The sequence below is a fragment of the Chelonoidis abingdonii genome, chromosome 3 (genome assembly GCF_003597395.2).
Source record: "Chelonoidis abingdonii isolate Lonesome George chromosome 3, CheloAbing_2.0, whole genome shotgun sequence".
Lineage (NCBI taxonomy): Eukaryota > Metazoa > Chordata > Testudines > Testudinidae > Chelonoidis > Chelonoidis abingdonii.
This window is the reverse complement of record NC_133771.1, coordinates 116019518-116044631: the sequence shown is the minus strand read 5'-3', so window position 1 is coordinate 116044631 and position 25114 is coordinate 116019518. Positions and strand designations below refer to the sequence as shown.

At 40.0% G+C, this 25114-nt stretch overlaps 1 protein-coding gene across 4 annotated transcripts in view; it reads right to left on the bottom strand.

Moving 5' to 3' along the window:
• STXBP5 (syntaxin binding protein 5) overlaps window positions 1–25114 on the bottom strand; it is a 206388-nt gene that overhangs the window by 118060 nt on the left and 63214 nt on the right. For all 4 annotated transcript variants that reach the window (XM_032804054.2, XM_032804056.2, XM_032804057.2 and 1 more), the window contains exons 5-7: window positions 8737–8871; window positions 6596–6659; window positions 1021–1104 (exon numbers count right to left, since the gene is read on the bottom strand). In XM_032804054.2, the coding sequence (XP_032659945.1) occupies window positions 1021–1104; window positions 6596–6659; window positions 8737–8871 (283 nt within the window). The remainder of the gene's footprint in view (window positions 1–1020; window positions 1105–6595; window positions 6660–8736; window positions 8872–25114) is intronic.

The window sequence follows — 25114 nt, the reverse complement described above, 5'->3', positions numbered from 1 at the left end:
CCACCTGCAGCCTGGCCCTTCTACTGAATCTGGGAGAAGAAAATCTGAAAACTATAAATATTTGTCTCTGCTTTTCTCTTTTTTGTTAAACATGAGATAGATGTAAGACTGTTGTTTTACGCTTACTGGTACGTGCAGGAGACACCCAATAGATCGAGTTTTCTGCCTGCTTATATCAGTACAAATTGTGTTGGCAGGCTCTGGTGGCCAAAATTACACAACCAGGTTGTGCAAACCAGTCACAACTCCACCTGAATGGAGGCTACATGGGTCCTGTGCAGATATAAAAATGCGAGGCACAGTCCAAAAAGTAAGCATTGCCAGGATGGTGTTAAACTGCACGAAATCAGCACCTCCCTTCACAAGATTCCACTGGTTTAATTTTTGTGAAGAAGTAAAGGATATTGAAACAGTCTCCCTGACACAAACAGCGCAAACACTCCTTTGTGTCCTGGAGTACAATGGCCTTAGCTGACACAGGAAAGAGTACTTCACACCTCTGTGCCATCTTTGTTGAAATTGGCCCCATTAACTATTGATTAACAAGGATTTTATTTTAGATAACAATAGATTATTATTTGTAAGTTGTTTTTATATATTTAAATTTTCACAGCTGCATGAATTATGTATTATAGGCTTTTTTCCTATTTTTCTAAATAAAAACTTTCAGTTGCAGGAAATTTAAAGAAACTGAAAGTATTTTAAGCATTTTACACATGAGTTGTATTTACCAAATCACAGCAAAGAGTAAAAAAAGAATTTATTAACAAATGTCTTATTTAGAAAAAATGATTTTAATATAGCAAAATGTTTAGAAGCAAATGGTATCCTTGCAATAGACTGTACAGATTCACTTACACAGGTATTAAACAATTATGAGGAATATAATATTCTCTTCTAAACATCATTGTTCAAACATACAAAACATTTCCAATATTTAATGACTAAATCAAAATAGGAAAACAACAAAAACATTGCAACACAACTGGAAATCAGTCAACTGAAGAATAATGTCATTACCTCATCATGTGTGTATCTGTAATCTGCCTTCTTTGACTTGAGGTCCCATAATACTACTATTCCAGACTCATAGCCAATCAGGAGCTGCAATAATCAGAGTAAAGAAGGTTGAAAGAAAGAAAGTTACTTGAAATACCTGTAATTCTTGTTCTATGAAGTAGATACTGCAGTAACATTAGATCCACCCTCTTGTTTCTTTATTCCTACATGTGACAAGGAATCCTCCATGTAATGGGGTGCACTTGCCCCACACTGATACTGCGAGGGTTATCTTCACTCTCTGGGCCAAGGAGCCCATGGCCCCGCAGCACTGCTGGCCATGCTGCAGCTAGAGAATAGGTATAAAAGGGAGCAGCTCAGCTCATTCAGCGCAGACTGCAAAGAGAGAGAACGCACACTGCAAGCTCCAGCCCAGGAACCACAGAAGTCCCAGACGTCAGAAGCCAGGGATGCTGAGGCTCCAGAGAATGCCCAAGGAGTGACAGAGCTGTTGAGAGCCACCCTGACCGAGGAGCCCAGAGCCCATGGAGACACCAGAATCCCAGTATCAGGAACTAGCTCAGGGAGACCAGTTATGGTGCTGATTGGAGTCAGAGTATTACAGGCAGAATCCCTGCTGACTTGGTGGCAAGCATACTTGCCACTAGATCATGCAGCCCCATGGAAGGGGCAGCTATCCTGATTCTGGCTACTAGGCCACACAATCCTGAGAAAGTGCAGCCCTGCTGAATCTGACTGCTAGGCAATACCACCCTCCTGAAATGGGAGGTCATACTGGTTCTGTCCGCTAGGCCTTACAGCACTACTGAAGTGGGCAGACTCACTTTGGCCATTAGGCCACAGGACCGGCTTTAGGACGTGCAGGGACCAATTCGAAAGAGCTGCCATCAAAATGGCGCCTAAGACAGTGGCAGCGATTGAGCTGCCGCCAAAGATAGCGGTGGCAATTCAGCGGCAGCTCAATCAGTTGCCGCTGTTTCCAGCGGCACTTCAGTGGAGGGTGCAGGGACCCTCTTCTGGATGCTGCGGGGCCCTCTTAAGCATGGGGCCTGATTCCCAGGAATCAGGGGAATTGCCCTAAAGCCGTCCCTGTTGGGCCATGCAAACTTGAGGGGGAAGCCCTACTGACTTTTGCCACTAGGCAACACAGCCTTAGTGAGCCAGGGGGCCACCTTGACTCTGACCATTAGGCCACATGGCCCTGAGAGGGGCAGCCCTATTGATTTTGTCCATTGAGTCATGTAGCCCTGAGATAGGGCAGCCCTACTCATTCTTGCTGCTAGGCCATACTGCCTTGCTGAGCCAGATGACCACACTGACTCTGATCACTAGGCGATACATACTTGCCGAACCAGAAAACCATTTTGATTTGGGCAATTGGACCCCAGCCCTGTGGGAAGGGGCCATCACCCTGACTCTGGCCATTGGGCCACATAACCTTGAGAGGAGAGCTGAGAAATAAAAATATTGCTTGGGCATGCAGGAGTGAAATCAGGAAGGCTGAAATCACACTTGGAGATGCAGCTAGGAAGAGATGTTAAGAGTAACAAGAAGGGTTTCTTCAAGTATGTTAGCAACAAGAAGAAAGTCAAAGGAAGCGTGGGCCCCTTATTGAGTCAGGGAGGCAACCTAGTGACACAGGATGTGGAAAAAGCTAATGTACTCAATGCTTTTTTTGCCTCTGTCTTCACAAACAGGGTCAGCTCCCAGACTGCTGCACTGGGTAGCACAGCATGGGGAGGAGGTGACCAGCCTCTGTGGAGAAAGAAGTGGTTCAGGACTATTTAGAAAAGCTGGACAAGCACAAGTCCATGGGGTCGGATGCGCTGCTTCCAAGGGTGCTAAAAGAGTTGGTGGATGTGACTGCAGAGCCATTGGCCGTTATCTTTGAAAACTCATGGCGATCAGGGGAGGTCCCAGATGACTGGAAAAAGGCTAATGTAGTGCCCATCTTTAAAAAAAGGGAAGGAGGAGGATCTGGAGAACTACAGGCCAGTCAGCCTCACCTCAGTCCCTGGAAAAATCATGGAGCAGGTCCTCAAGGAATCAGTTCTGAAGCACTTAGAGGAGAGGATCAGGAACAGTCAGCATGGATTCACCAAGGGCAAGTCATGCCTGACTAACCTAACTGCCTTCTATAATGAGATAACTGGCTCTGTGGATGAGGGGAAAGCAGTGTTATCCCTTGACTTTAGCAAAGCTTTTGATAAGGTCTCCCACAGTATTCTTGCCAGCAAGTTAAAGTAGTATGGGCTGGATAAATGGACTATAAGGTGGATGGAAAGCTGGCTAGATCATTGGGCTCAATGAGTAGTGATCAATGGTGCCATATCTAGTTAGCAACCGGTATCAAGCGGAGTGCCCCAAGAGTTGGTCCTGGGCCCGGTTTTGTTCAATATCTTCATTAATGATCTGGAGGATGGTGTGGACTGCACCCTCAGCAAGTCTGCAGATGACACTAAACTGGGAGGAGTGATAGATATGCTGGAGGGCAGGGATAGGATACAGAAGGACGAAGACAAATTAGAGGATTTGGCCAAAGAAATCTGATGAGATCTTGCACTTAGGAGGGAACAATCTCATGCATTGCTACAGACTAGGGACTGAATGGCTAGGCAGCAGTTCTGAAGAAAAGAAACTAGAGGTTACAGTGGATGAGAAGCTGGATATGAGTCAACAGTGTGCCCTTGTTGACAAGAACACTAATGGCATTTTGGGCTTTATAAGTAGGGGCACTGCCGGCAGATCGAGGGACGTGATCATTCCCCTCTATTCAACATTGGCTAGGCCTCACCTGGAGTACTGTGTCCAGTTTTGGGCCCCACAAAGAGGATGTGGAAGAACTGGAGAGAGTCCCAGTGGAGGGCAACAAAAATGATTAGGGGGCTGGAGCACATGACTTATGAGAAGAGGCTGAGGGAACTGGGATTGTTTAGTCTGCAGAAGAGAAGAACAAGGGGGGATTTGATAGCTGCTTTCAACTACCTGAAAGGAGGTTCCAAAAAGGATGGATCTAGACTGTTGTTCTCAATGGTAGCAGATGACAGAACAAGGAGCAACGGTCTCAAGTTGCAGTGGGGGAGGTTTAGGTTGGATATTAGGAAAAACTTTTTCCACTAGGAGGGTGGTGAAGCACTGGAACAGGTTACTTAGGGAAGTGGTGGAATCTCCTTCCTTAGAGGTTTTTAAGGTCAGACTTGACAAAGTGCTGGCTGGGATGATTTAATTGGAGATCGGTCCTGCTTTGAGTAGGGGGCTGGACTAGATGACCTCCTGAGGTCCCTTCCAACCCTGAAATTCTATTATTCTATATTGACTGACTATCATTCCTCACCACCCCAAGACAAAAGGTGGTCATAAGGAGGCAACGATGAGGAAGTAATTACCCCGCCCCTCCCCACGACACTCCACAACAAAGTTTAAAACTGTTAAACTACTTCACTATTACACAGCAGATACATGATCTCAAAAGGTAACTCTGAGGCCATCAAATATCTATTGCACAGTCCAAATTTCTGTAATCACATAATATTCACATTTAATAACAAACTGAATACTACATCACCACCAAACCATGTTCAATCCAAAGTTTCATAATTAAACATGTGTACATTAATACTGTGATGGAAGACAATATTTTTACTTATATTTTGGGGTACAATGGCCTTAGCTGATACAGGAAGGAGTACTTAACTGCCGAACGTTTTTGATTTATTCCATTAACTAATTAACAGTGATTTTATGCAATAGAAAATAGATAATTTTAACAAAATTTGTATGGTGCTGAATGATTTTTCTTGATTCCTGCTTCTGTCTGATCAGCATGCATTTTCTCAAAATTAAGTTTAAAGGACTGTCAGCCAACCACCTTGCTTACTTTTAATGTAAAGTTTCCTCCCAAACAACCAATTCTACCAAAAATACATTTTAAATTTTCATAAGTATGGTAGCTTGCTCTGTATAGACAGGTCCTGAATGTGGTAGAAATGTAAATCTCCTCTTTATAGGTATGTTTTCCATAATTAGTCATGTTGCAGAATACATGTCTGTCATGTGTGGTTTGTTCTCTCTTTCTCATCATCTCCTCAGGAGGTATATTTGTGTATGCTCTGCAGCTTTTTCAGAGGGTTTTATTTTGGGGAAAAGTTTTTTAAATGTACATACTTCTACATGTTTGATGCAGAAGTAAGGTTGAAAAAAAAAATGTGCAAGGTCAAAGTAGTACACCTTGCCCTGGGAGCAAAAGGTGGTGAGATTTGTGATGTCTTTTGTTCTGTAGGAGTTCACCCCACACAGATGAGCTCTCTCTTTCTCAAGGCGCCACTTGCTACTGCCCCCTCTAATCTATCAGAACCACTTCAGAGTGAATTAATGCATTAATCTTTAACTGTAATATTGCAACATAAAGGAATTCCAGTTAAAAAATTTAGTTTAAAAAAAAACAACCAGTACTCTACCATTTTAGTTCTATACAGAGAGTCAAACTTCTCCCAAGCATGTCTTGCAGAACTATATTAGTGATTAGAAATAAGCACTGAAATGTATCTTGTAAGAAATGCTCTCCACTTCTTTCAGAATAAGTTTCTATCTTCCATAGATTGCTTAACTAAATTTACAGCTGCTATAGTAACCCTTTCCCTCTTCCCTCCAGATAGCTCTGGTGTTCTGAACAAATATATACCTATAGAAAGGTGCCTCTCTCTCTCTCTCTCTCTCTCTCTCTCACATATTCCTCCATTCTCTGTCCCTCTTACTTTCTTTTCACCTCTATAGGTACACACAAGATGACACAATCTTCTGTACCCTAGTGGTAGCAGAACTGTCACACTTCCTTCTGGCTACTACCAAAAGTATGGCACTACCTAATTCTGCAAAGAATGGAAGCCCTGCAAGGAGAAACACTGTCGAGGACAGCAGGAGGTGAGAAGCACTTATCAGTAAGGAGGAATACAAACACAAGTTACTCAATGCCTCTGTGCTGTAACTACAGTATGGGGAGGGTGGATTTACCGAATGAATGGACAGACATGTGTCACCTGAATTATCCAAAGGCACCAGCTGCTTTTAGTGGTTCCAAATCCACTAAACATTTTATAAAATCATGCAGTCACTGATGACAACAGTCCTAAAAAGAACATGCTAAAGTTTATGTCTCTTGTCTCAGCCCCTCCATTTCTTTCATTATCTCCCTGTTGCCCATCACAGGAAGCTTCTTTCTCATTTATACCTTCTAGGATCTTCACAACTAACCTTTCTCCTATCTCTGCTTTCATCCTTGCTTCAGCACACACACTCACTTCATTTAGCCCAAACAGCTCATCTGATCAAACCCTTCAAGCCATTTTACTATGCCTGTCTCAATACTTTTGTGCTTCGCCTAGCCCTGGATATCCTTGCTATATCTTTTCCATCATGAGTTTTTCCTCATTTGTTATTTCCTCAAAATCCATGGCACTTATATCAGGTTGTCTTTGGTTTCTTTCTTTTTAAAAAAGATAATTAATACACTTTCACATCACTCCATTTCACTCTTTATTGAGATTTTTTATTCATATAATTTTCAAATTCAACATACCTTTCCTTCATCCATTGGATTGTCACTAATATGGACAACAGGTCCTGGATGAGATTTGGATGACCTGAAGGGGAAAACATTTCCATCTTAAATAAAAGAAACACATTTTTTCCCCAGAATATATTACAACTAGTTCCTACTGAGATGAGATCCTGTTTATGGATCCTAGGTTCACATTAGCTCTTTTGGCCACAGTGTCACACTGGGAGCTCATGCTCAGCTGATTATCCACGATGACTACCAAATCTTTTACAGTCAATGCTTTCCAAGTTAGGGTCCCCCATCCGGTAAATATGGCCCTACATTCTTTGTTCCTATATGTATACATTTACAGTTAGGCATACTAAAACATACCATATATTGCTTGCTTGCACACAGTTTACCAAAAAACCCATACTGATCTAAATCAGTGACCTGTCCTCTTCATTATTTACCATTGCCCCAATTTTTGCGTCAGACTCTACCAGTGATGATTTTATGTTTTCTTCCAGGCCACTGATAAAAATGTTGTGAATAATTTAAATATTGCAGTTGTTGCAACTACAGTGAATCTGTTACTATGTTACGTTTATTTTATTTACCAGCATTTTGATTTTTTTAATTGAGAAGCAGTGATACAGCAGCCTTTATTATTTTATCCCATAGTAAACAGTGGCTTTAATGTTGACCATTCAGTATGTGTAAAACAATGCGCAAAAGCATATACTACCACTAACTAATTTATTAGCTGCTAAATCACAAAGTGGTGGAGAATGTAGGACTCTATATCCTCACAAATAATTAGCCCCAGGCACATCTCATTTTTGGGGTAATAATTTGCATTTTATTATTGAAAAAAAACTTTACACAGTAACTGAAAGCCCCACAGAGATACCTTTGTGTGAATCAGGGTATTGCATGTTTCCTTTTTAATTCATCAATTATCAAATAAGAAAGCTTTGAAAATAGTTTACAAATATGAATTGCTCTGCACTATACTGAAGCATTGGCTAAACACACACTATTTTTGTATTTCTTTTCCATTTCTTCTTCAATACACTATCATCATCTGTTCCTTTCAGTTTAACCTAAATATCAGGATAATTATTAAAGACAATTCCAGATAAGTATTTTATTCCTAGCTATACTTAGTATGTGACAATTGTTAGTTCAGTAATGAAAGAAATATTCCAGGATCAATAAAACTGAATTTACTTATTTGAACCAATGTTATTTAAGCCTAAAAATTTATTGTGAGCACAAAAATAATCCTGCTGAATTGTACAGTTAATGACTAATGAGTTTTATTGTTTACGGGCCCATCCTGCAGCTCACTGCTTTCAAAAATGCCATTTAAACAATGGCATTTTTGACAAAGTGCATGCATGGGTCCAAAAATTGTGTCCCTAAGTTACAATAAATGTTGTGTTGCAATGGCTGTTCTATAAAGGATCTGAACTAAAAAGAGCCCCAGAAACCTTTAATTAAATTACCATTACAATGATGCCATCTGACATTGGACTACAACAAAAGCTACCAGACAAAGTCATCCGGATGAGATAAATTAACACTTTTTGAACAGTACAATCCTGTAGGCAAATCCTTGAATACTGAAAAACTGGTTGGGAATCAGGCAGACTCAGGCTTCAGTCCCCCCCCACCTGGCGTTGTATAGTAAATTTGTTGTCAGAAGTGGGTCGTGGTGCAATAAAGTTTGAGAATCCCTTTTCTAAGAACATGTAGATGAGGATATAATATAGAAAACTCTATGTAGTGTAGATAATTCAGGGAAATTTACATACAAAGTGAATTGTATTGTACTTTAAGACTACTCTTCTATTAAGTGAAACTGCAGCTGCCAGACTTTAAGAACTATAAAATAAAATTATGTACTCCAAATTTCAGCAATCAGACAAATGAAATCCATACTGTACTTCAACATGATCTACATACCCATATTGGCAATGCTTCTCACGTCACATAAAAGATTTAAGGTTTTTTTGTCCCAGCACTCATGTAGAAAAGAATTTTAGACCAGAACAAATGTACATGTTTCAGAGTCTATTTAAATTTGTTATTTAACACAAATGACATTTCTATAATTAACTGGTATCCGGGACAAAAAACGTTTTTTCAGCTAGGTAATACTTAACCAGACTCACAGTTCAATGGCTTTATTCCACATGATGACATAGCCTGAGAGTGTAAAGGACTCCACATTGACAATGTGAATGTTTCCTCTTTCTGTACCCACATATAGCCATTTACTTTGGAAAGGCAGATGGCAAAATGTTATCCTGCAAGATACAATGCAGTCAAAAAAAGTAATTAGGAAGATTGTTAAAGCCCAATATCAGAAAACCAAATCCAGGAAGAGAGAACTATTTTATCTTTATCATATTTTGTTTGTATTATAGATCACTCAGCCATATGAAATTTTAAACTTCAGAGACCTGGTGTAATTGCTACGTAAAAGAGCATGCTTCAGAAATTATGATGCAATTAAACCTGTCTATAACAAACAAAAATTGAAAGTGTGAAGGTTAACCTTGGAACAAATGATAAATCTTCATTTAAAATTTCAATACCTTATCTGGGATTTATTTTAAGATATTCTAATTTTACACTGAGTTTCCAACAGTTTTTTAAAATTAATTTCACCATATTACTACTACTTTCCAGTTTCAAGGACCCAATGCATTTTAGATGTTGCCTTCTGTTTTATATTGGTTTCAAGAGACATCAGGTTAATAAATCAAACACAATAAATCAGATACAATAAATATAAATTGTGACAAGTAATTTTAATATTATACCAACAGTTTTTCTTCCAAAATATTTAAATAATGCAATACTGAATTATAACCAATTTCAAGAAAAGTTATTTAAAAATAGTTTTAGGTACTGAAGTTGATCCAGTACTTCCTGGATGAATGTTAGAGTTTTACGACCATATTTTTTCCCCCTCTGGCTCCTGTATTTCTGTCTCCAAGGTCCAAATAAACATGGGAAAAAGCTAATGGTCACTTATGCCTGCACAAAGCTGCTTCATAAGAGACAACAAGTATGTAGAAAACCATTTTTGCCTAGAACTTGCTTTGGGCTGGGAAACTGGGATGAGAAGCATGAGGAGTAAAGACAGACTGGATAGGCAAGGAGAATGGGATTAGGGCAAGGAAGTTGAATTGGAAGGCCTGGGATAGGGACAGATTGGAGAGGTCAAGGCAAAAAGTGTCAGGCTCTAAAAGGGACCAGATTAAAAATCTGTGTTCATTTGAGTGCACATTCCTTCAGAGTTTGGAATGGAATCCAAGATTTCCTAGAGTTACCCTGCCTTTGCAGTCAATAAATACCTCTGAAACGTTGTAGGCAAAGTGCCCAGCCCTTCCCATTCCCCTCTAATGCTTGCCTAAACATAACTGTCAGCAGAATCTTTACTGTGCTTTAAGTTTCTAGAGGCCTTAATATCTGTTAATTCTATACTATGAGACTCTAATAAACAAATGCCCTTGTGAGAGAAATTTCCCAATCATCATCCATAATAAAGTAAAACTGAGCTTCATTGCAACCTTGTTCTCCCCCTTTAATGATACTATTTACACTTAGTCTGCTTTTATTTGAGCTGTTAAGCTAATAGAATGATAACCACCACATACCTCTACTGCACTATTTCCTTCCTAAAGAAAGATGGCCTTTCTATGTGGTCTACACAAAAGGCAGTTAATATTGTTTCACTCACTAACACCTTCAATGGGTAGGCCTCTAAGATGCAGGGTGCTATCATAAGGGATTATGTGGTTACTTCACCTAGAAGTAAGGTTATGTTTTAGTCACAGGTATTTTTAGTAAAAGACACAGCAATAAACAAAAATTGATGGCCGTGACCTATCTATGACATACTAAAAATACCTGTGTCTAAATATCTTGTGTGTGTGGTGGAAGGGGGGTACCAGCTGCTTGGGACTGCTGCCTGGGGCCGTGGACTGCATTTGCTCTGGCTGACCAGCAAGGAACTGCTGTCTGCCCAGGGACTGCTGCTGCGGGCTGTGGCTGCTCCGGCCGCCCACCCAGGGACCATTGGCCATGGATACCGGAACAGCAGCCAGTGCAGCCGACTGTAGGGCTGCTCCAGCGGTGGCCAGTGTGGGTGTTCCAGAGCCAGCTGCTTGGGCGATCCTGGGATCAGCCACTCTGGCCTCTGCAGAAGTCACAGAGGTTGTGGAAAGTCTCAAGTTTGAAATATTCTATGTTCCAGAGTTTAAAAAAAACACTTCACTTTGCAGGCTGAAGTTGAATACAGCCTGAACTCCAGAATGAAGTTGGGTTGCATGTAGCTTGTAAATAAGCATTTCATTTATTTCATTTCTGTTATTTTGTGTTCTTGTTATTTCATTAAAGTCACTACAGCTAGACAAACATGAAACTCTCCTTTGCCATGATGCCCACAAGGAAGTTGGACAACAGTTAGGCAGTGGTCTCAGCACATCAACAGCCTATCATGTGACCAATATTGTCTCTGTTGACTTGTATTCCTCCCATCTGTTGTCTTGTATTTAGATTGTAAACCCCTTGAGAGAAGTTGTCTTTTCTTGTGTTCTGTACAATGCCTATCACAATGAGGTTCTGGTAAATTACTAAGGACCCTAGGCACTGCAACAATTCAAATAATGTACATCATCAGGATCTGGAGACATGAAAATGAAAGTTCTCTTATACCTACAGCACCACATAGCCCTGTCTCGTTAAAAAACGTACATAGGTTGAATCCTCCCTGTTCATTGAGTAAGACTGGGAGGTTTCTGTGGAAGTTAGTATGTGATCCGCCAGTTAAATATAATTATCACAATGCATACAGACACAAAGTGGGTTAAAGTAAGATTGATCAGAAAACAATTCTGGCATTTCCCAACTTTTGAGTCCTTGATTTTGCAACCTTAAAATATTTTGAAATTTTTATAAACTAATACATATATTCCTGTATGGGTCAGAGTTAACATAAAATATCAACAATCTGATCCTTATTATTTACTCACAGTATATTTTAAAAATTCTTACATCACAAAAAGTGCTCAATAAACTTTTCATATAATCTATCAAAATATGCTTGTACTACTGTAACAACTTTAAAGAAACAAAAATCCAAAAACTGGAAAAATGCCATATCAAATATAAATTCACTGTACTAATCATACAACAACCACATAAAATAATCAGTTGCTTTGTTTCAGTTTCGTGTTGAATGACGTAAATGAGCCGTTACATTTTCAAGAATGTTTCTTTACTTTTTAACCTGTTCAAGAAATAAATGTTTTTAATTGCAATGAATGTCAAATATTGGTACTACGGTGGAAAGAGCTGAAACCTAAAAAATTTCAATTATACTAGTGTCATACAGAAAAAGTAACATATTCAACCTATGTACATTTTCTTCCACTTCAAGCAATAAAATCCTTAAGGGTTGATCTCAGAGATTTTTATGCTAATTATAAACCCTAATCTTATTAAATGCAAATGGCAAAACAACATTAAGGCTGCACAGTTAACAATGAAGTAAGGAAAAGCAGAAATTAAAGTTTAACAGCAACGTTGGCTATATTGCAGATCTTGTATATTTTACAGCATAGGTACTATAATTAGTTTTCGGTGCCCAAACCTGAGTGTATTTAACTGTTTGAATTACTTATTATGATTATTTCAGTATTCTTCATTGAAAGAAATTCTCAAATGTGCTGCAGCCTGCGCCAAAAATACGTTTGAAAATCTGGCATGCAAGCATTTATAATAAACAGATGATCTTCCAGACAATTATATGTATTTAGGTGCCAGCAATGTGACGCTGTTCCAGTCAACTTGACCATACAGATAAGTGCAATGAAAAAAATGTGCCAGGTTAGATTGTGATTAAGACTTATCATTTTGAGAGACTGAAATTGCCAATTTAAACTATATGACAAACACCAGGTGGTAATATCACAGCATGGGTACCACATACTATTTCCTATAGGGTCTTATTTTCATACCTGCATGTGCAAATTTCTTATTTTTATATGGCCAGGTAGATGACTTATCTGCATATGCAAAAATATGAATCTATTTCCATTTCAAAAGTCAAGGCATCATCAGTAAAAACTGGAACAATTAAATTGTTCCTTAAAAAAAAATAAAAAAAATCTTCAGTCTTTCCTGAAGAGGTGGTGGTGGTGTTTTGCAGGGGAGGGGAGGGGAGGGGATTCTTCTATCAAGAAGTTTGGCCTGCATTATTAATTTAACACAAGGGACATGTATCAAGTTATGCAAGTAAAGCATAACAGTTTCATTATATTTTCACCCCTTGAGAATGTTTTGACATATTGGTTAGTAAGTAATAATAATAAAAAAAATCCTAAGTGAAGAGAGCATTGCAAAGAATGAAGTGTTTTGGACAGAGCAGCTTGACACAGGTTTTAAACACCCTGAAATAAGTAGCAACTGCTACAAAGGAAAGCTACTGTGGGATCCAAGGTAAGCTGATTTGGAATATATCCAATTCACTAAAGAAGGCCATGACAGACATTTATTAAGTGGAAATTGACATTGTCACAGAAGAGCAACAAATTGACTACCAGATGCACTGTCAGAAGCTTGCAAAGGCAGGCATAGTTGATTGAGCAGGTATTTACAGATGTACAGGAAATCTTGTTCCCTTTGAGCATTACAGGAAAGTCCATAGTTCACATGAGATAAAGATGGTACATGTTGAAAGATGGAGAAATGAAGATATCAAGGAAGTGTAACTAGTATGAAGACCAAAAGGGAAACCAATACAGAACAATTTTGCATTGATGCAACATTAATAAATTGCCTTCAAGAACTGGAGAAAGAACAGGACTCAAGAGAGATCAGCAGTCTAACTATTAATCACAAGCCAAGCACTAAAAAAAATGGGAGCCATCACAAGGAAGTAACAGGTAACTAACTGATCAGTGTCCCCATAGTGAAAAGTCTGGAAACAGACATCTGTGGCTTACAAAGAAAATAAGATGGCATGCTGCCTTCCAAGATAAATGATGTCATATGACACTGATGGGAAATTCACAATATTTCTAGTCCACATTAGAAAACCACTCACTGGTGCACTTTATTCCTGGGGCATAACATTGGAGTATAGTTAACAGACTCTTCAGGTGCACAATTTAAGAACTAATCCCCTAATCCTGATAACATTCATCCATTCAGGTTTATTCTCCACTCATGAGTTCAACCTGTCTGTGATGGTGTTTTCTTTTCGTGCAAGATAGGTGAGTACTATAAATGATGCTAGAGAATTAAATTTGGTGCCACAGCTAAATCATGTGTTATAACAAGTGTTGCACAGCCAAAACTCTGTGCAGAGAAATGGTTAGTGTTGCAGAGATGGTTGGTGCTTTCAAATCCAAAGCTCAGCACTGAGGACTGCTCTGGTGACACTAAGAGTAGAAAAGTAGAGTGCTCAAGAGCACATTGTTTTTCATGATCACCTTGATACAATGGATTCTTCAAACGGAATAGGGACCAGAGCACCAAACCCAAGAAAGTGTGTCTCATACATTTGTGAGAGGAATTCCTTGGTTCAGAGGAAAAACTATACAGTTTCTGGAGGGAGGACAGGGAAGAGGGGAGAAGGATACAGTGTTTTTTAATTATTTAAAAGTTTTTACCAAAGACTACTTTTGCTGGAAACAGTGTAATGATATGGTGTAGTGGGAGCAAAAAGATGTTGATATGCACTGCAAGAAACTTGGAGGAGAATTGCTAGTTGGAATGGCACAGACCCAGAGGAATTCAATTAAACTGAACTGGACCGCTGACGGCAGCACGTGGCTTCTGCAGTAGAGCCAATGACTTAAAAACTCTGAGCTGTAGGAGTAGGAATCCTTTAAAATGCAACTTTTTAGTGACAGAAAGACTTGTATCATGGCCTACCTCATAACTTTGTATCCTTTTTTTGTACATTTAAAGATAAGATGATGGTAGACAGAGTGGGGCAACAGAAGCTAAGAAACAGAAGCTAGTTATAGAAGGAAAAAAGAGTAGGATTCCAAGAAACTATCTTTCTATTGAAATGCAATCATTAAGATCCCAATTCTATCCACCCCCATTAAGAGTGGGCACACTATTTCTGTTTTGAAGCCACACTGGGATTCTGGAAGTACTTCCTCTGCAAGAGGGAGCAGGCAATTCGGTAAGATTCTAACAAGAATATTCCTAGCGATAGAGAGGAGGGCAATGCCTCGATAGTTGCCACAGTCGGACGTCTCCCTTTTTGAAAATGGTGACGACGTTAATATTATATAAGTCGGCAGGGATTTCTTTTGTATGCCAGATTTTGAGGAGCTTGTTACTCAGTGATTCTCCACCGACTTTCAGTACTTCAGTTGGTATGCCATCAGGACCTGGACCTTTATTGTTCTTCATTTGTTTAATTGCTTTGCAGACCTCCTCAGGTGTTGGTGGATTGGCAAGTGTTTTCAAGATTGGGTGCTGAGGGACAGAGTCAATGGTGTCAGTCACAGTCGATTCTCCATTTAGAAGCCTTTGGTAGTGTTCCTTCCAGTGCTCTTTGATGGATTCTTTATCTTTAAGAAGGGTACTAGATCTTTGGATTTCAGAGGTGTGAGGCCACATGAGCTTGGTCCATACAGGGTCTTCGTCTCACAAAAAAAAAACCCTCCAAATTTATGTCTGTCAGCAAATGTTTGGATTTCTTTTGCTTTATCCTCCCACCATTTTTTTTTAATTTCTAGGATCCTCCTTTGAACTCCAGCTTTGAACTGATGGAAAGAGCTATGCTTCTGACTGGATAGTGGTTGGTTTTGCCAGTCAGAAAACCTCTCTCTTCTGGTCCAAAAGGGCTGTAATCTCAGTGTTGTTGTTGTTGTTGTCGTCAAACCAATCCTGATGGCAAGGATTCCTCGCAAACCTCATGGATGGAGTGTTTTAGGGCTTCCCAGTCTTCTTCAAACACTTGTGTTGTCATTTCCAGATATGCATATGGCCAGTTTTTCACTGAGGAGTGTTTGGAAGTTCTCTTGGTGGACCGAGGATTGAAGTCGTTGGATGTTTTATTGCCATCTGTGCGATCTGGATTGTTTTCTATATTTTAGTGCAATCCTGATGAATATGACTGACCTCAACAGATGGTGGGTCAGTCCAGCAGTTGTCAGCTCTTCTCATGACAGGTGATTTGGACATCTCTTAGATCCTGTGTTCTTACAGTGACATAGTCTAGGACAGGGGTTGGCAATCTTTCAGAAGTGGTATGCCGAGTCTTCATTTATTCACTCTAATTTAAGGTTTCACGTGCCAGTAATACATTTTAATGTTTTTAGAAGGTTTCTTTCTATAAGTCTATAATATATAACTAAACTATTGTTGTATGTAAAGTAAATAAGGTTTTTAAAATGTTTAAGAAGCTTCACTTAAAATTAAATTAAAATGCAGAGCCCTCCCCGGACTAGTGGCCAGGACCTGGGTAGTATGAATGCCACTGAAAAAATCAGCTCACGTGCTGCCTTCGGCACACATGCCATAGGTTGCCTACCTCTGGTCTACGAGGTGCCACTGTTTTGAGTAGAGGTGTTGCCAAGTTGCTTTGTACTTGTTGCTTTGTCTGAAGTTTGTGTCTGTGATCACAACATTTGCTAAGTAGAAGGATGCCATTGGAATTGGGCTTGCCTGCTCCTTTCATCCCAATGGTGCTACTCCATACATTAGAATATTGGCCAGCTCTTGCATTAAAGTCCCCTAAGAGCATTCTCTTATCTGTTTTTGGAATGGATGAGAAAATTTTATCAAGGTCAGTGCAGAAAGATTCTTTCCGTTCTTCTTCAGCATCAAGATTTGGCACACATGCACTGATGATGGTGGCAAATGACTTATTGACCAATTGGATGTGGAGGGTCATAAGGCGCTCGTTGATGCTGATGGGGAGCTCAGGCAGGCGGTTGACTAGCAGGTTTTTGACTGCAAAGCCAACACCATGTATTTGGCTGTTGCTTTCTGATTTTCCTTTCCAGAAGCAAGTGTAATCACCGCCCTCTTCCCTCAAGTGGCCTTCATCTGCACATCGTGTTTCACTGAGAGCAGTGATGATATTGATGTTGCCTGAGAACTCCTGAGGTACAACAATTGTTGTTCTGCATTTGAGTCTTTCACTTTTTGATCCATCCAGTACAGTATGGACAGTCCAAATTACAAGAAACATTTTTGTTTTTCAACCGCATTGGGAGTGATCCCTCTGGACATGGTTATCCAGTCAGGTATGGTGGGATAGCCTATGTTTGGGGCACTTTTTCTAGCCCCTTCCCAGTATGGACTGAGCAGAAGGGTTCCTAAAAAGGCCTGCCCAATCATGACTTCTGCTGCCGAAAATGCCCCCCATCTCAGTCCAGGGGCACATGATTACCATCTTGCAGTCATTGCCTGTGTGTGGGTCTGTCACTAGGGACTCCTCATGATTACTTCACCTGTCCCCTTCACCACTCGCCCATCGCCACAAGACTTTTATGGGTAGGGGTGGGGGAAAAAGTTCTTCTTGTAAAAGAAGCCTGTGTGTGAGTAGTTTAATGTGTGTGAGCTGATGCGCACCAGCAGCCACACAAATCTTGGTGGAAGATGCACCTGTGTCTGGTGGCAAGGAGATCCAAGACAACCAGGGGTTCCTCCTCCGTTGCAGCCTTCATCCGCCTTCGCAGCCATTGAGAGGTGATCCTGCTTCATCCACCTGTTCTGCCGTTAAGGTCTCATACTGGGTTCTGTTGTGCTGGCACAATTGATATGATTTTCACATCCAAGCGGATTCAGGAAAAATTTTACCACCACCACCAGGAGCTCTATATGGCTTTACTGATCTGAACAAAGCCTTTGACTCTGTCAGCTGTGAGGCTCTGTGGAAAGTCATGTAAAATTTTGGCTGCTCAAGCAAATTTATCACCATTATAAGACTCCTCCATGCCATATGACTGCCTCCATCCTGTGCAGTGGCTCTACCTCTGAGCCCTTAGTCATCCGAACTGGCATAAAACAAGGTTGTGTACTGGCACCCACCCTTTTCTCCATTTTCTTAGAACTAACCCAAGACCATCTACCACACAGCATTGGCATCCAATATTGGATTGACGGCAACCTCTTCAACTTTTCTCATTTCCACGCCAAAACTAAAATAATATCAGCAACAGTAACTGAACTCCAGTATGCAGATGATTGTGCTGTAGTTGCACACTCAAAAGGAGGATCTTCAAACAGCCCTTAATTGCTTCTCTGAAGCTTACAAAAGCCTAGAGTTAACTCTGAACATTGGCAAAACAGAAGTTCTCCACCAGCCAGTTCCCAGTCAATCATCAGAGCCAGCAAGGAAGATCTATATTAAAGAAGAACTGGAAAATGTAGAATACTTTGTCTATCTTGGCAGTCTTCTCTCACAGAGGGCAGACATAGACACTGAGATTCAGCACATAATTCGCTGTGCCAGCCTTGCCTTTGACAGACTGTCTTGCTAGATGTTCAACAATCACAACATCAGAACACATACTAAACTTTTAGTTTACAAAGCGGTGGTAATCCCAACTCTCCTCTACAGCTGTGAGACTTGAGTGACCTACAGAAAACACCTGAAAAACCTAGAACACCAGCACCAGCACTTTCTTTGGAAGAACTGAAAAAAAAAAAAATAAGTGGGAGGATCATCGCACTAATGTCAGTGTCCTTAACAGAGGCAAATATCTTCAGCGTTGAGGCCTTGATTATCCAGCACCAGCTGAGATGGAGCAGGCACCATGTGCACATGGCTGATGTACGCTTACCAAAACAACTCAAAGGAGAAAGGAAACAAGGAGGTCAAAAGAAATGTTTTAAAGACACCTTCAAGATAAACATGAAGAGATGTGGCATTGACACGACACACTTGGAGTCAGCAGCCCAGGATAGGGATAACTGGCAAAGACTTGCCAGAGAGGTCTACTCTGAGGAAAACTGCCTTGCCCTGGTCACAGAAAAATGACAGAAAAGAAAGAAAAGACAACAGTCATGCAGCAATCACACCGCAAACCTATCTTCCAACACCACCTGCAATGTCTGCCAACGAGCCTGTGGCTCAAGAATCGGACTCTTCAATCACCAAAGGACCCATGAAAAATAAAACCTTTGAAAGATCGTACTCGACCTCAAGGAATTGCCAACGACGACTATTTCTGGTCACCTGCGCAAACTGTACAATGAGCAATTTGGTCATAAAGTGCTGTCACTGCTGTGTAGGATCATTGTTCACTTATAAGCAATCATCGTTTTTAATTCAGGAGTAGGCTACTCCTGTAGCGGAATTTATGGATCCCTGTATAGTATGTAATGTAGTTTAGGATTCCAGAGAATGAAAGGATATAAGTGAAAGTCCATCCTCATAAAACACCTCTGTGCACACAGAATACACTAAATTAAAATCTACACAAAAAATAAGGTAGCTTGCTTCCATTTTCTCCTTTATGTTATCAGAAAGTTCACCTTCCACTTTTAAGGAACCTAAAAAAACACCAAATCTTTGAACTCTATTGAAAGGAGATTTTTTTTTTGTCAACTCTAGGATAAGTATATTTATTTTCCCATACTATTTCTAGGGAGTAGTTTAATACAATACACTTTGAATAGAAAAACAAATAGAATAATCTAACATTTGTTGGAAAGTTTATTTTTTCTAGTGATTTCCTCAGGGAGCCTTTAACTTCTGTTAAGATCCTAAACAACTTGGCTGGAAATCTGAGTCTTGTGCTTTACAAGAAATACTTATAAGAGTAAAATAAGGTAACATATGACAGTGGAAAATGTCACAATGTATCAGAATGAATAGGAACTAGCAAGTAGTCTGGTAACACATTGTTAAACCTAGTACCTCATAAAATACACATCCTAATAGTAGCATGTTTTATACCCCCATGGGTTAGCTCCACTGAATTTCAGCAGTTATAGCATCACAGCTTGCTGGGATGTCACAGCAGCATGTTAGCTGGTGAACCAAACTCTCTGAAGACCTAAAATTCATCTTAAACAGCACAATGGAAAGGCTTCCTCCATTACAGAATGAGATTTGGGCCAGTGAAGGAGAAATAGAGCTCAGGAACAGGTTTTCAGAGTTGGAAAATGAAGAAGGGGCACAGCAAGTGGTCGCTGAACGTGAGAGGGCAAGGAAGAAGAGAAGAGCAACTAGTCCTATAGGAAGAGGGGAAGAGTCAATGGAGACAACACCAAATATGAGCCCCAGAAGGATACAGGATGGGTTGCAGAGGATTGCAAAGGACAATAGAAATTGAGAGGACTTGGAGCCAGAGGGAACAGGGGACAGACCAGAGAATCACACTGTCACCAGGAAAAGGCAGGCCTATGTGATTGGGGACTCCTTACTGAGAAGGATAGACACTCCCGTAACCGGAGCTGATCCGGAGAACAGAAGGGTGTGCTGTCTGCCAGGTGCTAAGATATGGGATGTGGACCTGAGGCTGAAAAGTATCCTAATGGGAGCAGAAAAGAATCCACTGATTGTCCTTCATGTAGGAACGAATGATACGGCTAGATTCTCACTGGAACGTATCAAAGGAGACTACGCCAGACTGGGGAAGGAAAGGAAATCGAGGCTCAGGTGATTTTCAGTGGGATTCTGTCTGTTCCTAGAGAAGGACAACAAAGGTGTGACAAAATTATGGCGATTAACAGATAGCTCAGGCAGTGGTGTTATAAGGAGGGCTTTCGAATGTATGGCCATTGAGAAGCATTCATGGACAGAGGACTGTTCTCTTGGGATGGACTTCACCTGAATAAGGAGGTAAATAGATTTCTAGGATGAAGGCTGGCGCAACTGATTAAGAGAGCTTTAAACTAGGAATTTGGGGGAGATGGTTGGGAGATGTCCATGTAATCTCCATGCCAGATTTTAACATTGAGAGGGAAGAAAAAGTAAGAAAGGATACAGCCGTGGGTAGGAGAATGGACATAAAGGAGGAAGGGCAGTGTAGATACTAGTCTAATAGGTGATACTGGTGATAGAATGTCTGCCTAACTGGGTAAAGAATGTCAGCGAAGCTAAACGCCAAAAATTAAGATGTTTGTACACTAATACAAGGAGCTTAGGAACTAGAGCTACTGATGCAGGAAGTGAAACCAGATATTATAGGGATAACAGAAACATGGTGGAATAGTAGTCATGACTGGAATACAGGTATTGAAGGCTATGTGCTGTTTAGGAAAGACAGAAATAAAGGCAAAGGTGGTGGAGTAGCATTGTATATCAATGATGAGAGAAACTGTAAAGAAATAAATGATGGAACGGATAAGACAGAGTCTGTCTGGGCAAAAAATCACATTGGGAAAGAAAGCTACTAGCCTCCCCTGAGGGATAGTGCTTGGGGTGTGCTATAGACCACAGGGATCTGATTTGGATATGGATAGAGAGACCTCTTTAATGTTTTTTAATGAAGTAAATACTAATGGGAATTGTGTGATCATGGGAGACTTTAACTTCCCAGATATAGACTGGAAGACAAAGTGCTAGTAATAATAATAGGGCTCAGATTTTCCTGGATGTGATAGCTGATGGATTCCTTCACCAAGTAGTTTGTGAACCAACAAGAGGGATGCCATTTTAGATTTGGTTTTGGTGAGTAGTGAGGACCTCATAGAAGAAATGGTTGTAGGGAACAACCTTGGTTCGAGTGATCATGAGCTAATTCAGTTCAAACTAATGGAAGGATAAAAAAAAATAGATCTGTGACTAGGGTTTTTTATTTCAAAAGGGCTAACTTAAAAAAATTAAGGAAATTAGTTAGGGAGTGGATTGGACTGAAGAACTTGTGGATCTAAAGGTGGAGGAGGCCTGGAATTACTTCAAGTCAAAGTTGCAGAAACTATCAGAAGCCTGCATCCCAAGAAAGGGGAAAAAATCATAGGCAGGAGTTGTAGACCAAGCTGGATGAGCAAGCATCTCAGAGAGGTGATTAAGAAAAAGCAGAAAGCCTACAAGGAGTGGAAGATGGGAGGGATCAGCAAGGAAAGCTACCTTATTGAGTCAGAACATGTAGGGATAAAGTGAGAAAGGCCAAAAGCCATGTAGAGTTGGACCTTGCAAAGGGATTAAAACCAATAGTAAAAGGTTCTATAGCCATATAAATAAGAAGAAAAACAAAGAAAGAAGAAGTGGGACCATGCTAAACACTGAGGATGGAGTGGAGGTTAAGGATATCTAGGCATGGCCCAATATCTAAACAAATACTTTGCCTCAGTCTTTAATGAGGCTAATGAGGAGCTTAGGGATAATGGAGGATGACAAATGGGAATGAGGATATGGAGGTAAGATATTACCACATCCGAGGTAGAAGCCAAACTTGAACAGCTTTAATGGGACTAAAATCAGGTGGGAGGGCCCAGATAATCTTCATCCAAGAATATTAAAGGAACTGGCACATGAAATTGCAAGCCCATTAGCAAGAATTTTTAATGAATCTGTAAACTCAGGGGTTGTACCATATGACTGGAGAATTGCTAACATAGTTCCTATTTTTAAGAAAGGAAAAAAAGTGATCCAGGCAACTACAGGCCTGTTAGTTTGACATCTGTAGTATGCAAGGTCTTGGAAAAAAATTTTGAAGGAAGAAAGTAGTTAAGGACATTGAGGTCAATGGTAATTGGGACAAAATACAACATGGTTTTACAAAAGGTAGATCGTGCCAAACCAACCTGATCTCTCTTCTTTGAGAAGGTAACAGATTTTTTTAGACAAAGGAAATGCAGTGGATCTAATTTACCTCGATTTCAGTAAGGCATTTGATATGGTTCCACATGGGGAATTATTAGCTAAATTGGAAAAGATGGGGATCAATATGAAAATTGAAAGGTGGATAAGGAACTGGTTAAAGGGAGACTACAACGGGTCATACTGAAAGGTGAACTGTCAGGCTGGAGGAGGTTACTAGTGGAGTTCCTCAGGGATCGGTTTTGGGACCAATCTTATTTAATCTTTTTATTACTGACCTTGGCACAAAAAGTGGGAATGTGCTAATAAAGTTTGTGGATGACACAAAAGCTGGGGGAGGTATTGCCAATACAGAGAAGGACTGGGATATCATACAGGAAGATCTGGATGACCTTGTAAACTGGAGTAATAGTAATAGGATGAAATTTAATAGTGAAAAGTGCAAGGTCATGCATTTAGGGATTAATAACAAGAATTTTTGTTATAACTGGGGACGCATCAGTTGGAAGTAACAGAGGAGGAGAAGGACCTCGGAGTATTGGTTGATCACAGGATGACTATGAGCCGCCAATGTGATATGGCTGTGAAAAAAAGCTAATGCAGTCTTGGATGCATCAGGCGAGGTATTTCCAGTAGAGATAAGGAGGTGTTAGTACCGTTATACAAGGCACTGGTGAGACTCATCTGGAATACTGTGTGCAGTTCTGGTCTCCCATGTTTAAGAAGGATGAATTCAAACTGGAACAGGTACAGAGAAGGGCTACTAGGATGATCTGAGGAATGGAAAACCTGTCTTATGAAAGGAGACTCAAAGAGCTTGGCTTGTTTAGCCTAACCAAAAGAAGGCTGAGGGGAGATATGATTGCTCTCTATAAATATATCAGAGGGATAAATACCAGGGAGGGAGAGGAATTATTTAAGCTCAGTACCAATGTGGACACAAGAACAAATGGATATAAACTGGCCATCAGGAAGTTTAGACTTGAAAGGATGAAGGTTTCTAACCTATTAGAGGAGTGAAGAATGACTAGCCTTCCAAGGAGAGTAGTGGGGCAAAAGCCATATCTCGGTATTCAAGACTAAGCTTTGATAAGTTTACGGAGAGGATTTGGTTATGATGGGGATGCCTCAATTTGGCAATAATTGATCTGTATTAGTAGTACGATGCCGCTGGTTCTGTGTGATGGGATGTTAGATGGGGTGGGATCTGAGTTACTACAGAGAATTCTTTCCTGGGTGCTGGCTGGTGAGTCTTGCCCACATGCTCAGGGTTTAGCTGATTGCTATATTTGGAGTTGGGAAGGAATATTCCTCCAGGGCAGATTGGCAGAGGCCCTGGAGGTTTTTCGCCTTCCTCTGCAGCGTGGGGCACGGGTCACTTGCTGGAGGATTCTCTGCACCTTGAGGTCTTTAAACCACAATTTGAGGACTTCAAATAACTCAGACATAGGTTAGAGGATTGTTACAGGAGTGGGTGGGTGAGATTCTGTGGCCTGCATTGTGCAGGAGGTCAGACTAGATTACCATAATGGTCCTTTCTGACCTTAGGTCTACATTAACGTCAGAAGAAGAGCTGAAAGAATTCTAGCTAAACACAAAAAGTCTGCACATTTTCAATGGACAACCATTTTCTTTTCATGTTTAGCTCTCACTACTAGCATATATCCACTAAATAAAACAGTTTTTGTTTACTTGAAAATCTATGTCTGAGACTGTGCCTTTCAGAAATCAACAGAGTACAAGTTATTTTTTTTTCTTCCTTCTGTTTTTTATTTGTGACCAGAAAAATCTTCCAAACACAGAGGTATTTATAAAGTAGGTACGGCTGTGAGATGTTTCAATTTTGTATATTAATGTTTAACATGACTAAAAATGTAATTTTTAGATTGGATAAAATCAGGATAGTTGAAATATGTTAGTGCTTAACACCTTTAAGAACATCCTGGCCCTTTCCTTCCCCGAAAAACATGGATAAAAGGTTACCTACATATTTGTGTTTAGGTTGTCAAATCTATCTTTATGGATATACTTTTGACTATTTAAAAACACAGCAGCCAGGAAACAAAACTAACGCACCACTGACACAATAGAGCACTGATCCAAATAAACTTACTGTATTAATTTTTCCTTATTTTACATTAATGAATTTTAAAACCTAATTTTCATAATTGTATATTGGAATATATAAACAGTGACAGGCAGATCACTTGAGAAGAAATTTACAAACATGCTCCAAGGATTTCCTTTGCTAGTTGCATACCATATGCCTCTGATAAACTGTCAAAGTTATTTAAGAAAAGTGTTTATCATGATCCCACCACAAGACATATCAAAACACTAATTACAACAAGAGACAGTTACTGAAAAGAACAATTTCATTATGGAATTCACAAGGAAGGATCACTGATATTTGCATTAGCTTTTTAAAAATTGTATTTTATGCATATTATGGAAATCTTATGTAAAGTACCAAATAGATAAGACTGTCATTCTTTAACTGTGTTTTTATTAACAAACAAACAAACAAAAAAAAACAAACACACACACACCACAAAACTCCTTTAATTTCCCTACAGTACATCACAATTTAATTACTTGCCGAACCAATCAAAACGTCTATTCATCTACTGCCTTGCTTTGCTGAAGGACAGAGTGATAATATTTTAATCAATGGAGAACACTGATCTATGGGACTGTTTTTCATTCAGAGTAAGTAAATGCATTTCTAAAATGCAAACTGCAGAGAGTCATTAAACTCATGTAATTACTTGTCACATCACACATTTAGGTCA